Source organism: Rana temporaria, chromosome 1 (assembly GCF_905171775.1).
Source record: "Rana temporaria chromosome 1, aRanTem1.1, whole genome shotgun sequence".
In the NCBI taxonomy this organism is placed as follows: domain Eukaryota; kingdom Metazoa; phylum Chordata; class Amphibia; order Anura; family Ranidae; genus Rana; species Rana temporaria.
Window position 1 is genome coordinate 141,121,704 of NC_053489.1, and position 15,508 is coordinate 141,137,211.

At 43.3% G+C, this 15,508-nt stretch overlaps 1 protein-coding gene across 3 annotated transcripts in view; it reads left to right on the top strand.

The window, feature by feature from the left end:
• Window positions 1-15,508, top strand: part of YTHDC2 (YTH domain containing 2) — a 315,708-nt gene that overhangs the window by 189,280 nt on the left and 110,920 nt on the right. For all 3 annotated transcript variants that reach the window (XM_040343611.1, XM_040343620.1, XM_040343628.1), the window contains 3 exons: window positions 241-323; window positions 9,412-9,517; window positions 11,924-12,043. In XM_040343611.1, the coding sequence (XP_040199545.1) occupies window positions 241-323; window positions 9,412-9,517; window positions 11,924-12,043 (309 nt within the window). The remainder of the gene's footprint in view (window positions 1-240; window positions 324-9,411; window positions 9,518-11,923; window positions 12,044-15,508) is intronic.

Consider the following 15,508-nt stretch of genomic DNA (forward strand, 5'->3'; position numbering starts at 1 on the left):
GGATGTCTGCACGTGTTACAGGAAAGAAAAGTTGTAGTTGTGCATTGTATGCTACAGAAATTTCACTCTCAGTTAGCGGTATGATGACTGCAGGGGAACAGAGAGGCTCAAAATCTGGAAACGTTTTCTTCATTATTCACGTGCTTGTGCTTGTTTAGAATTACTCCTTAACATATGAATGCAACCTATGACAGTAATTCTCCTGCATCTGAAGCCTGAGTGTGTGTTACTTTCTTGCAGAAATCTTTTGATGCTCTAAACCATGTCACAATGCTGAAGATGGTTTGGATTTCCAAAGCTAGTGCTCTTCAAAGGAAAGGAAGGTAATCTCTCTCTTAATTTCTGCATTTGCATTATAGTGTAATTAGAGTCCAGGGCTTTCATTTTTGCCATCTGTCGGGTGCTTAAGAGAAATGAGTGCTAAACGTTCATATATTATCCAGTGACTGATTGAAAAAAACATCAATAAATGAAAAGTGCAAAAAAAAAAAAAAAATCCAAAGTGCTTGTGCTCTCCTCAACCAGTCTCACAGGCTGCTCACCTCACATCTGAGTTAAATCAGCAGTGTTCCCCTCTGGGGATGATATAGAAAGCTGGCGTTTTGCTAGTCATCGCCTCCTTCCAAGACACCTACTCCCATGGGACATGAACCCTGATCTTCTCACCAAATAGGATGGGTATGCAAGAGAAAGAAGGCAAAATCTAGTGCTCTCTGTTTAAAATCATTTATTTTGTATGTAAAAATTTAAGAATACAACTCACAAGGGTGGCACTACAAGCCGTGCAAGCTGGATACACATTGAGACACAAAAGGTCTTGAGATGGCCACAATGTGACGTCAATACACAAGCTCCGCCCCCTAGACACGTGTGGTCAGGGCGCTGACCCCTACTGAAGAAATCAACGCCCTGACGACACGCGTCTAGGGGGCAGAACTTGTGTATTGACATTTCTGTTACGGATTGATAATTACGTTTTTGATAATTGGTTATTTGGATGTATCACTAATTATTATATTTATTAACCACTTACCAACCCATGCCATAGCTGAATGACGGCTACAGCTTGGCTCGATAACTCTGGGAGGGCGCCTCCCAAAATTTGGCGCTCCCGTGTGTCCCCTGGGGCACGCAAACAGGAGTATCTGTGACAGCCAGGTCCAGAGGACCCTGCGCATCATGGTAAATGGCCGCTGCTGGCGGCCGTTTACCACGTGATCCCTCCATCAAATGACGGAGCGATCACTTGTAAACAAACCGGCGGCATGTCCGGTTCCTCTCTCCCCTCTGTACCGATCAGTACAGTGTGAGTGGAGAGGGGAGAGATCGGTTGCAGCAGCGATGTGGGCTGCATCTGTAGTGCCCACAGCGCTGCTCTGTGACAAATGCAGCCACATCCATCCCTCCATGCTCAGCCATCCCTTTATGCACCGATACTGTATCAACGCCGATACTAGCCATTTTCGGGAGTATCGCTACTCGCAAAAATGTTCAGATACCGGATGTGACGTCTCTTGGAAGAGGACTGCCTCCTCCTCCCCTCCGGACAGTGCCATTCCCACCTTCTCCTCCCAGTGACATCACAAGGTGCAGGCCCACCCAGCCTAATGGCCCACAAGCCCCGTCTCCTCGCTGTACACCCCCCTCCTCCAGCTATGACGTACACACCGAGCACTTGATCCGGGGTCTCCCTGGCTGGATGCTGAGGCAGAGAACAGGGGGGGCTCTGTATGAAGACACTCTACGGGCGGTATCCTGTTGTACTGAGCAGCAGGGCTCTCTCCCTGTAGCAAGCCTGCAGTCTCTGGCTCTCTCCCTGTAGCAAGCCTGCAGTCTCTGGCTCTCTCCCTGTAGCAAGCCTGCAGTCTCTGGCTCTCTCCCTGTAGCAAGCCTGCAGTCTCTGGCTCTCTCCCTCTACCATGCCTGCAGTCTCTGGCTCGCTTCCCTGTACCATGCCTGCAGTCTCTTGCCCTCTCCCTGTACCATGCCTGCAGTCTCTTGCCCTCTCCCTGTACAATGCCTGCAGTCTCTGGCTGTCTCCCTGTACAATGCCTGCAGTCTCTGGCTGCCTCCCTGTACCCATGCCTGCAGTCTCTGGCTGCCTCCCAGGCATGGGTACAGGGAGGCAGCCAGAGACTGCAGGCCTGGGTACAGGGAGGCAGCCAGAGACTGCAGGCCTGGGTACAGGGAGGCAGCCAGAGACTGCAGGCCTGGGTACAGGGAGGCAGCCAGAGACTGCAGGCCTGGGTACAGGGAGGCAGCCAGAGACTGCAGGCCTGGGTACAGGGAGGCAGCCAGAGACTGCAGGCCTGGGTACAGGGAGGCAGCCAGAGACTGCAGGCCTGGGTACAGGGAGGCAGCCAGAGACTGCAGGCCTGGGTACAGGGAGGCAGCCAGAGACTGCAGGCCTGGGTACAGGGAGGCAGCCAGAGACTGCAGGCATGGGTACAGGGAGGCAGCCAGAGACTGCAGGCATGTACATGCATGTACCCATGTCTCGCAGTAACTCTCCTATCTCCATCCTCTTCCCCTCCAGCGATCACAGCCTTTTCCATCCCAATGCTCCCACCCCACAATCCCTATTTCACCCCACCCTCAACTACCTTGCCCTCCCTTACACCTTTCCTCCCACCCTGCCGATGCCCAACTCCCAAGCAACAACCCCCCACCACCTCCCAAACCACCCTTCTTCCTTTGCATCAGTAATCGGTATCGGAGAGTAGCGTGCATAAAATTATCAGTACTCGTGTTAAAAAAAAAAAATGGTATTGGTGCATCCCTAATGCTCAGCCATCCATTCCATGCTCAGCTATTCCTCTGTCATACTCATCCATCCATAATCGGTCATGCTCAGGCATTCATGATCATCCATCCCGCCTGGCCATGCTCGGCCATTCTCTGTGATGCCCGGCCACGCTCAGTGATGCCCAGCTGTACTCAGCCTCTGGAAGTCTCCCACATGTGGTATCGCCATACTAGGGAGGAGTAGGAGAATCTATGTTGGGTTTTCATTTTTGGTACGTATATGCTATGTGTTAGAAATATTGTATGAATGGACAACTTTGTGTTTAAAAAAACAATAAAAAAATATGCGTTTTTCATTTTCTTAACACATATTCCAAAAACTTTTAGAAAAAAATTACATGTTTAAAAGACTTATTATGCATCATAGATTATACGTTAGGGTGTTTTCTTTCCGAAATGGGGTCATTTTGGGGGGGTTTCTATTGTCCTGGTGCTCCAGGGCCTTCACAAGTGCAATAGGTAGTCAGGAAATTAGATGTGTAATTTATGCTCCTAGAACACTCGACTTTGCTACTTGGATGTTGGGCCTCTGTGGCCACGCTGTGTAAAAGTCTCACATGTGGTATCGCCATACTCGGGAGTAATAGCAGAATGTATTTTGGGGTGTAATTTGTGGTATGCATATGCTGTGTGTGAAAAAAAAAAAATCTTGATTTTGCAAAGAATTATGGAAAAAAATTACAACTTCAAAAAACTATCCATGCCTCTTACTAAATACATTGGAATGTCTACTTTCCAAAAAGGGAGATATTTGTGCTGTCCTGGCTTGTTAGGGTCTCAAGAAATGAGAGAGGGAGTCAGTACTTCAGGTGTGATCAATTTTCAGATATTGACACCTTAGCTTGTGGACTCTCTAACTTTCACAAATACCAAATATACACCAGTTTGGGTTATTCTTACCAAAGCTATGTAGCAGTATAAATTTTGGCCAAAATTTATGAAAAATGACTAATTTGCTAAATTTTATAACAGAAATGAAGAAAAAATATATATTTTTTACAGGATTTTTCAGTCTTTTTTTCTTTTATAGAGAAAAAAATGGGATATACTGCGCTACTAAACACATAAAAATTTAAATGCCGCAGCTCATAATGTAAGACCATTCATTAATACAAAAAAAAGCAGCACAAAAAATAATAAAGTGAATTACCATGAGTGCCATGAGTGCCAAAGCTGACAAATCAATAACCAATGTGATGTGAAACGTAAAGAAAAAAAAACATATAATATATAAATCAAAGTGCATATATAGTCCATATGTAAACCAACAAAAAAGGAATATCCAATCACTGATGAATCGATATGATAGACCTATAGTGAGATACACAGTGCAGCAACCAGTGAGCAAATCCTGTGCGAGGAAACGGCAGAGCCACAATGTGTCACCAATCACACCTGTGCACCACCACCTATAAAGTTGTATGCTTACCAGAGGTAAGCTGTAATGGGCCAAAAGTATTGGACGTGTTCCCAATAGATAGTGTTCTCCAATGGCAGGGAAAGCGAGCGATCAGATGGAACGAACTGAATGGGCACAAAGCCCACGAATCTCAGCGTGGATACCCAAAATTAAGAGAGACTCATAGTGTGTATCGTATGGTGAATCAGATTTAATAACCAAAATGGCAACTTACAGTTTAAAAGTGTAACAAACATCCGTATAGGACAATGGAGAGCCGGCCGGCATGCAATCTCCCGTTCAGAGCGATGACGTCAGCACGTCTACCTCCCGACGTACGTTTCGCTATAAGATAGCGTCTGGTTAGGAAGGGGGAAAAAAGTAAAAAGTGCTTCCGCGCCACCACACAAATATAAAAGATGAAGGTAAAAAAACAGAAATGCTGCTTAATCTGAATAAGTTAATAATTATATACCTCAAGTCGATGTGATAAAAAATGATCAGCGCATAAATTAAATAGATCAATAATGGATGAATAAATGATACTAAAAGTGATGTATAAACTAGTGGTCAAATGACAAAAAATTACAAAAATGTATTATGGCAAAAAATATATACAAAAAAAAAAAAAAATATATATATATATATATATATATATATATATATATATATATATATATATATATATATATATATATATATATATGTGTGCAAAGTGTGTAGCAATGTGCAAAAAATGCATGAGATGAATAGTAAGACAAAAAAGTCCCAAAAAGTGGATAATGAATGTCCTTGTGTAGACTAGTATCAAACAAAGGTGTCTTCTTGTGTGACTCTTCTATAAGTTGTGCTCACAGAGCGCGCTTACCTTATGGCAGGTATGTAACAGCTTGTATGGATGTAAATATATCCAGGGATAGTTCCACTGCATGAGTCTCCAGCTGCTGTCTGTCACTGTGGATGGTTTCACAGGATCTCTCCTCGTGTGTGCCAGAGTATAAAGCAAAAAGACATCCCATCGTGAAGTAAATCATGAACTTTTAATTGATAAAAATGTAGAAACTTAAATAAAGGTTTGAAAAGCAATGTGAGACAGCGATTCAACGTTCAGTTCTTAGTGTTTCCTGGTGCATCAGGTCCTTACTAGTTATGCCACATCACATGGCTTCATCAGAGGTGCCTGATTGGCCAGGAATTCTTTAATTTGTATCCGAAAACAGGAAATGACCCGGCGGCCATCTTGCCGGAGTAAACGTCTCCGTCTAAGGCGCCGGACATTTTGTTGGTGGGTATACACATAGTGAAAGCTGCAATTGTGTGTCAATGTAGTCTCGGCGGCCCTTGTACTGGAGTACTTGACTCCACTATGTGTGACGCCATTATTTGGGTCATAAAATGACCGTTTTAAACCCTACAGTATAGTGCATTATAAGCAACTTGCTAATAGACTTGCAGTGCTAAAATCAAGTTTTTTCTTTAAAATCACAAATAACGTGGATAAATCAAACTGTGATAATCTGAATAATGGCATAGATGCATATACCATAGCATAATTCATTAATTATTAAAAAGTAATTATGGAATCCAATTATGTACAATAATATGCAGAAAGAGAGTGTAATAAATAATATATATCTCAATATTAATAATAATTGTTAAAAATTATTAAACATTATTAAAATAATATTAAAATTATCGTCCGATAATCTATCTATCTAATTATCGTCAGATAATCTATCCATCTATCTATGCCATTATTCAGATTATCACAGGTTGATTTATCCACGTTATTTGTGATTTTTAAAAAAAAAATTATTTTAGCAATGTACGTCTATTAGCCAGGAAACACTAAGAACTGAACGCTGAATCGCTGTCTCACATTGCTTTTCAAAGCTTTATTTAAGTTTCTACATTTTTATCAATTAAAAGTTCATGATTTACTTCACGATGGGATGTCTTTTTGCTTTATACTCTGGCACACACCGAGGAGAGATCCTGTTAAACCATCAACAGTGACAGACAGCAGCTGGAGACCCACGCAGTGGAACCATCCCTGGATATATTTACATCCATACAAGCTGTTACATACCTGCCATAATGTAAGCGCTCTGTGAGCACAACATATATAAGAGTCACACAAGAAGACTGTGAAGACACCTTTGTTTGTTTGATATTTGTCTTACACAAGGACATTCATTATCCACTTTTTGGGACTTTTTTGTCTTACTATTCATCTCATGCGTTTTTTGCACATTGCTACACTTTGCACAATTATTTTTTTTTTTTTTGCCATAATACATTTTTGTAATTTTTTGGCATTTGACCACTAGTTTATACATCACTTTTAGTATCATTTATTCATCCATTATTGATCTATTTAATTTATGCACTGATCATTTTTTATCACATCCACTTGTGGTTAGGAAGGAGGTTTTAAATGCCCAGTGGGTAAGTGGTTAAAAGCGCAGCACTGTTTCGGTTACTTATATTTAATTTAAGTGGGGTGAGAACACTTGTACGTGACAGCAGCTATTATAATCCATCAATTTATTTTGCACTATTATATGGTATTTGTGCAGATTGATATTTGATTTGTTTTGCAAACTAGTGAAATATATTCTAAAGAGCATGCATATCTCTCCCCCTACACTATACAAACATAACGGGAGCTGACTGTCGCATAATGGGATGATAAGACTTCTCCCCGGAATGGTTTTTCTCATCGTGCAACCGATTCACCAAACCCCTAGCCCTGGATTCCCTGTGGGTTTTTATCTGGTCTTGTATTTCTTTTGGACGCCCTCACTTGGCACTTTTCGTTGATCCTTTTTGTCACCTATGGCAAACTTTTGTATCCCTTTGGGAGATTTTTGAATGCTGTTGCCTAAGCAGAGCCTCTTTTTCATCCTGAGGATCACCTTGACATATGTCTAGATTTCTCTAGAACTGGGTTACCCTCACTCTTTTTTTCCTGTACTACAGGAGAATAGAAAATTTGTGGAGCTGGTTTTGTTTATTTCCCTGTGACCCTAATAAAAAAAAAAAATGCCACCATTGAATCCTATTTGTTTTCAAATTAAACAGGTTTTTTGCTAGGTGGATGTCCCATGGTTCCAAGAAAAAAGTTCCTGTGTCTTGTACTATGCGATTTAGGATTTATTGCAGTACAGTAGAGCAGGGGTCATCAACCTCCAGATCGCGGACCAGTACCGGTCCGTGGCCTGTTGTCGAGCGGGCCGCAATCGGAGCAAGAGGTGAGCCCTGTCACGGACCGCAGTATAGTTAGCAGCCTGTATGTATTCTGCCATTTCTCCCGAGTGGCCGACAATGTCAGCCTATTAGCAAGGCAGAGGGGGCGGGACGGCTACAGATCGTGACAGAGGGCGAGAGCTGCCAAACTTATATTAACAAGCGGGACGATTGCCCACTTATTATGAAGAGTCTCTCGCTCTCTGTCACGATCTGTAGCTGTCCCGCCTCCTGCCTTGCTAATAGGCTGACATTGTCGGCCACTCTGGAGAAATGGCAGAATACATACAGGCTGCTAACTATACTGCGGTCCGTGACAGGGCTCACCTCTTGCTGAAGCATGAGGAAATAGACATAGGCTGCAGGGAAGGCAGCGATTAAAATTGGCACTATGCAGGGAGTACTGTGATTGGAGGGGGGAGGGGGGGTGCATAACTACAGGGAGGACTGTGATTGGAGGGGGAAAGGGGGTGCATGACTGCAGGGAGGACTATGATTGGGGTAGGGGGGTGCATTAATGCAGGGCAGACTGTGGTGGGGGTCATGACTGCAGGGAGGACTGTGATGGGGTGGGCCCATGGCTGAAGGGAGGACTGTGATGGGGGGGCCATGACTGCAAAAGGGCACTGTGATATAAAGGGGAGTGTAATCCTTACAGTGCAGACCCCTTTATATTACAGTGCTCCTTTACAGTGCAGGGTGGGTTGTAACACTCCGCAAACCACCCGCCTTCCTTACATGACAAAACCCCCCCACCGGGCCCTGAAAAAAGTGGCTACACCGAAATCGGTCCCCGATGCCACAAAGGTTGGGGACCACTGCAGTAGAGGACACATGTCCCTCCCCTTTTTTGTGAGATCTTCTGATTGTTTTCTGACTAAACTGGAGACTCTTGGATTGGCATAGTTATATGAATAAACTATAGGGGTTATACACTGAAAATCTTTGCCAGTGTTCAGTCCCCTGAAAGTAGCGGCATATCACCCACGTCCTCTACTCCAACATATGGAATATGCAGTCAATTAAAAATTACCATTATTGTACTTGCCTTAAAATCCATTTCTTGGAGGCCATTTAGGGACATTGGTTGAAGGCCTCTGTTTTTGTTTGACTTGTTTTATGTATTTTTATTGAAGATGATTTGTATAAGTACAGAACATAGCCTTTGGGCATTCCCGGCTAACAAATCAGACCTCACAAACAAATACAGCTTATCAAATACAAAGAACATTCCATACATTGCGCTCGGCCATTCTAATAACTTGTTTCAAGGATTAATGAATTACAAGGAGATGCCTGCTCCCTTTCAACAGAGTGATCCTTCAGGAGAACATTTACTCATAGTTGGATTTATACCTGGTCTAATGAAGCATGAGTCACTGCAAAGGAGTAAAACCATATATAGCTTGGGTTAAACCATATCAGGGGTGAATAGATTCAGTCCATGGAGTCCTGATCGTTGCCTGTATAGTCTGAGTCTGTCCACAAGTGCCAGACCTTCTCAATTTTTTTTTTCAGGTCAACTTCGAGACAAATGGGTAGCTTTGTATAAAATCTTCCTACTAAATCTAGCTGAGTGGGATTGCCACGAGAAGGAGCCTATCAGTGAATCTAGTTGTTTAAAAAAGGATTTTGGTAACCAGACTGGGGAGTGCCTAAGGTTTTACAATAGGACTGGGAGGATTTTCACACACTGAAGAGCTGTTTGTTTATGCCTTTAGTACTGCTTTAACGCAATACTGAGGAAAGCCAGGTAAAAGAGGAGATATACCAGAAGCTGGCTTATGAGTTTTCTGTAATTTTGCGATTTTGATTGTAATATACAGCATTACATTGGTATTTTTTTTTCAGTATTGACCACAGTGCTCTTGTTTCCATTGGTCTAGTTTGCCCTTACGTTGGGATATTGGGGCGGGAATTAAACCTGTTTTGACATGTGCCTCTTTTTTAATTTCTAGGGCTGGTCGCTGCAGACCTGGAGTCTGTTTCCGCCTGTTCAGCAAGCTCCGTTTTCAAAATATGTTGGAGTTTCAGACACCAGAACTATTACGAATGCCTCTTCATGTAAGGACTATGTTGCTTATGATAGTTTATAAATTAATAATAAGCAGAGTGTTTTTTCTGGAGAATATATATTTGTATATGTTGCACATATACTACTGCGCTGATTAAGTGCAAAATTTACTTTTAACCACTATAAATATAACACTTCCAATCTGTTTTCAAACATAAATCATTTAAATATTTAAATATACAATAACACCAACGTGCTCAAAAACGTGACCCGCGATATGCAATCACGGATAATGCAAACAATATAAACATGCACAAAGAAAGTCCAATGTTGCAAAATTCCAAAAATATATATATGGTGCCAGTATTCTTGACTGAAATTCCGTGACTTTTTCACCCTCTGTGTGTCACCACCACCTCTTATGTGCTAAACTCTCACCAGATAAGGGTAGGTATATAGCCTGTAATTAATATCCAGGTGTGCGTTTCCTCAAAGTTGTAGCAATATTTCCGTCTCCCCTTCGAGATATGTGTTGGATCAATATGCAGAAAAACCTTTGCATCCACACCAGCCTCCGGCTTCTTTCCTTGCTCCAAAAGAAGAAAACTCAATATGGTGTAGTATGCAAAAGTAGGGAAGTTTTATTTATAAACATAAAAATTTTCACTCACATTTCCAAGTGCCTGACCGGCACTAGTCTGTTCAGCGTTACTGCTACGGTAATCCTTCGTAGCAGGTAACCCACAATAAATATGGCGGTAGGCGCACATCCGGGAACAACATAAAAATGGCGGAATAGACACTTGCGGTAACACGCAATTGGCCAACAGACATGAATATTTTTTATGAATAGCGACGAGAAGCAAACGCCCATAGCTTCCTGATGACGCACGCGTACATGCGAAACGCGTAAAGGCCTATGGGTAATTTCTTCACGACTGGAAATACGTCACGCGTCACCTCCACGGCACTTCCGCATACTGAACAGCACACAACCGAGGCGTGGAACGCACGCCGAAGGATTACCATAGCAGTAACGCTGAACAGACTAGTGCCGGTCAGGCACTTGGAAATGTGAGTGAAAAAAAAAAAATATTATAAATAAAACTGCCCTACTTTTGCATACTGCACCATATGGAGTTTTCTTCTTTTGGAGCAAGGAAAGCAGCCGGAGGCTGGTGTGGATACAAAGGTTTTTCTGCATATTGATCTAACACCTATCTCGAAGGGGAGACGGAAATATTGCTACAACTTTGAGGAGACACACACCTGGATATTAATTACAGGCTATATACCTACCCTTATCTGGTGAGAGTTTAGCACATAAGAGGTGGTGGTGACACACAGAGGGTGAAAAAGTCACGGAATTTCAGTCAAGAATACTGGCACCATATACCGTATTTCAAATAAAAATAGGGGGAGGGGAAGACAAAAAGGCACTCACATTTGCCAACATCCGAAATATTGATTCAAGAGGAAAGTACTACACAGGGTAGTGACAGGGCGGACTTTTTCAGGCAATAACAAGGACATAGAGTTTAAGAAAAATATAAATTTAATTATAAGATGTATATAATAAATTTCAATAAAATACGATGAAAAAGTACAAAATATACAGTCACAAGCAATATTTTCTCTCGTCTCGCCGTATATATACCGTATTTATCGGGGTATTGCGCGCTCCGGCGTATAGCGCGCACCCCTAAAGTGGACCCGCATTCCTGTAAAAAAAAAGAGAAGATTTTAGTACTTACAGTTTTGGTGTCTTGCGCGGCGGCCTCGTCTGGTCCGGCGTCCGTCTGCGGCTGGTGTCGTCCTCGTCGGGTCCGGCGTCCTGCCGTGTCCTCCCCGCTCGATCCCCACTTCTCCGGGTGCATCCTGTACGCCCAGGACGTGACTGCGAGAGGAGCCGAGCCTGCCCGACTATACACGAGTGTACTGCGCTTGGTATATGCCGGCGCAGTAGTTCAAACTTGGCGCGGGTATCGGCGTATATCGCGCACCCACGATTTTGCCCTGAATTTCAAGGCAAAAAAGTGCGCGGTATACGCCGATAGATACGGTATATATTTTAGGAATTTTGCAATATTGGACTTTCTTTGTGCATGTTTTATATTGTTTGCATTATCCGTGATTGCATATCGCGGGTCACGTTTTTGAGCACGTTGGTGTTATTGTATATTTAAATGAATTATGTTTGAAAACAGATTGGAAGTGTTATATTTATAGTGGTTAAAAGTTAATTTTGCACTTAATCAGCGCAGTAGTATATGTGCAACATATACAAATATATATTCTCTGTATTATTACACCTCCTGGAGGTGTTTACAGTAACTGAAGCAGATATAGTAAATTGATAAGCATCACAATTTTTGCGCCGGTGACACAACATACACATATAGAGTGTTTTTTCTGTCAAGACACTTTTGACCTAAATTTGATGTTTTCGCTTGCAGGAGCTTTGCTTGCATTCAAAATTACTAGCCCCTATTAATTGTCCTATTGCGGATTTTCTAATGAAGGCACCAGAGCCACCACCAGCCTTGGTTGTACGAAATGCTGTTCAAATGCTAAAGGTAAGCATTATAAATTCACTTTCCAGGTGTTAATTATGGCTATGATTGCTTAAAGCAGATCTCCGGGATCAGAAATCCCCCATCAGTACCCCCCCCCCCCTCCCTTACACAAAACACCAAACAGTTATTACATTTGTGAAATTCCGTACCATTGAAGAGAAAATGCCAATTTAATTTTCAAGAAATACTCTCTGTAATTCAATAAATGCAGCATGTATTCTTCCAAGGAGCAGCTGTTAGAACAGTGATTGCATCATATCCTCTCCTCTCTACACTATAATCAAACTACAATTCCCATCATGCTTTGTGAATTGCAGTGAATGTGGGGGGTACACAAGGCCTGTACATGTTAAATGTGAACAAGCCCACTTTAACATAAATCAGGCACCTCATTCTGCAGCCATCCAGCCATACTACTCAGTAACACAGCAGGATAGGTAGGTTACAGCCTTATAAATACAAAGCATGTTTGTGCTCTCCCCTTCAAGCCAATGCAGAAGATAAACATATTGCCCTTGCTTTATGTAATTATTATGGAAATGCAGACACACACCCATAATATATTTTACCTACTGTACTCTGCCGTAATTCAGTATTAGAAATATCCCTCTTTCTGCTGTAGATTTAGGATCTTTCTAACAGCAATCAGTGCTTGTATAGTGTATGTGAGAACATCCCTAGCCGAAAAACAGAAAAAGAGCTGGGTCGTGCCGCTTTGCATCAACATGTGGGACAAGTAAATGTTGGCATGAGAAAAAAAAGTGCAACGCTAACTTACTAATACCACAATGATGTAGAATCCTCTAGTGTCAAAATCTCAATAGACTTCAATATTACCACAATACCGGTCTCTGATATGCAACGTTGCGTATAATACACATCCAGCTGAAAATAAGACATAAAAAAATAAAACTTTGCTGGGATGATGGAAACCCCTCCTAGAGATATTTGGCAGTGGATGGTGTCCACTGCTTATCAGTACAGCCTCATCAGTGCAGCTTATCATGCCCATATATGCAGCCTCATCAGTGCAGCTTATCGATGCCCATAAGTGCAGCCCCATCAGTGTCTGTCTACTCAGTGCCCACAGGTACCGCTGCCTGTCTGTGCCCATAGATGTTGCCTATCTGTGCCCAGAAGTGCTGCCTATATATGCCCAGAAGTGCAGCAGGGCGGAGCACACCACCTCCATGGGCTGTACAGACCGGGGTCACTGAGAACCCCTCCGCCCACTACAGAAAGTAGGGATGGAAGTGCAATACCTACTTGCTGTAGATGGGACTATAAATGGGCTGTGACAAGACTGCTGCCTGAGGATACAGCAGGAATAGCAGCCAGCGGTCTTACAAACAGGAAATCACTAGAGAGTAATGGCTGTTCTGCAAAATTATCTGGCTATTACAAAAAAAATGCACTACGCTCAGAAGAAGATGGATGGCATAGTTGGTAAAGGTAGGAGATCAACAACAAGGACATGGGGGGGAAAAAAGTTTTTGCCCGCAAGTTCTGCTTTAACAAAACCTATTACTTACAAACACTACTATGTCATTTTGTGATTTTCTCCATTAATGAAAGCTGAGGCATACCCTTTTGTAATAGCATCTGGTTTTAATAGAGCTGAAAGCTACTGCAAATCCGCCAGTATCAATATTGCAGTATCTTAACCACTTCCCACCCGCCCGACAACTTTTTAGGGCTGCAATGTGGCTCTTAATTGCCAGGAGGCCGTCTATATACGGCCTCCGGCCACTGGGGGTGCGCCGGCGGCGTGTGCCCGCCCCGTCACTCGGGTGCCGATTCGCGTGCTTGGAGGCCAAGATGTCCGTCCCGTCACTCAGGTGCCGTTGCGCGTGCCTGGCCGCCGCGATGTCCGCCAAGCACCCGCTATCGGCAGTCACAGAGACAGGGACATGGAGCTCTGTGTGTAAACACAGAGATCCACGTCCTGTCAGGGAGAGGAGACAGTAAGAATCACCTTGCAGGGTACACATTAACCCCTTCCTCACCCCCTAGTGTTAACCCCTTCCCTGCCAGTCACATTTATACAGTAATCAGTGCAATATAACACTGTTCACTGTATAAATGTGAATGGTCCCCAAAATGTGTCAAGTGTCCGATGTGTCTGCCGTAATATCGCAGTCCTGACAAAAATCACAGATCGCCACCATTACTAGTAGTAAAATATATAATAATTATAATAAAAAAAAAAAATCATAATTCTATCCCCTATTTTGTAAGCGCTATAACTTTTGCGCAAACCAATCACTATACGCTTTTTGCGGGTTTTTTTTTTAACAAAAATATGTAGAAGAATACGTATCGGACTTTTTTTTAAATGGATATTTATTATAGCAAAAAGTAAAACATTTTGTTTTTTTTCACAATTGTCACTCTATTTTTGTTTATATCGCAAAAAATAAAAACCGCAGAGGTGATCAAATACCAGCAAAAGAAAGCTCTATTTGTGGGGAAAAAAGGACGTAAATTTGGTTTGGGAGCCATGTCGCACGACCGCGCAATTGTCATTCAAAGCGTGAACGTGCTGAAAGCTAAAATTTCGCCTGGGCAGGACGGGGGTATATGTGCCCAGTAAGCAAGTGGTTAAAATGCATATGTTTCCACTCCTATTGCATTCCTCATAATATAAATGAAGAAATACAAGGCATGTAAGAAACTGTTATAATTTTCTGTCCAGCAACTGCTTACAACTGAAAGGGGGCAGACGATGCACAATTACTTTTTAGTGATGTTTCCTATATATGTCACGAAAATCGCTCTGTAAAGTAATGCACTTCTAAATACCTTTTTAATTTTTTAAAGGCTGTTTTTTAGGGGTGCAATGGATCACAATTGATCCGTGATCCGAACGGGTCACCCCCTTCGGACCGGAACACACTGTGATCCGCGGATTGCCGCGGCTCCACAGCTAGGCCGAAGCCGCGGCCTTTCCTAACATTATGGCCGCGGCTTTGGCCTACCTCCGGCGCCGCGGCCATAACATTAGGAAAGGCCGCGGCTTCGGCCTAGCTCCGGAGCCGCGGCCATCTTGGTACACCCAGCGGCGGCCCTCCTCTGTTTACACCCACAGAGGAGGAGCCCGCACTCGTGGGACACACGCTGGGAGAGTCTGTACTACCTGGGGGGGGGGGTGTCTTGCCCGAAGGGGGGGGTGTCTTGCCCGAGGGGGGGGGGGAGAGAGTGTCTGTCGGTACTACCTGGAGGGGTGGGTCTCTGTACTGAGAGGAGGAGGGGGTCTGCACCGAGGGGGTACTATAGATGGTGGGGGGGGGGGGAGTGAACAGTGGGGGGGGAGATGTGTATATTACAGGGGGGGGGGATGTGGATATTACAGTGGGGGAGAATTTTTTTTATTTTTTTTTTGCCGATCCGAAAAATGATCCGATCCTCGGATCAGGAGTCACGGAACGATCCGAACCGTGAGTTTTTTGATCCGTTGCACCCCTA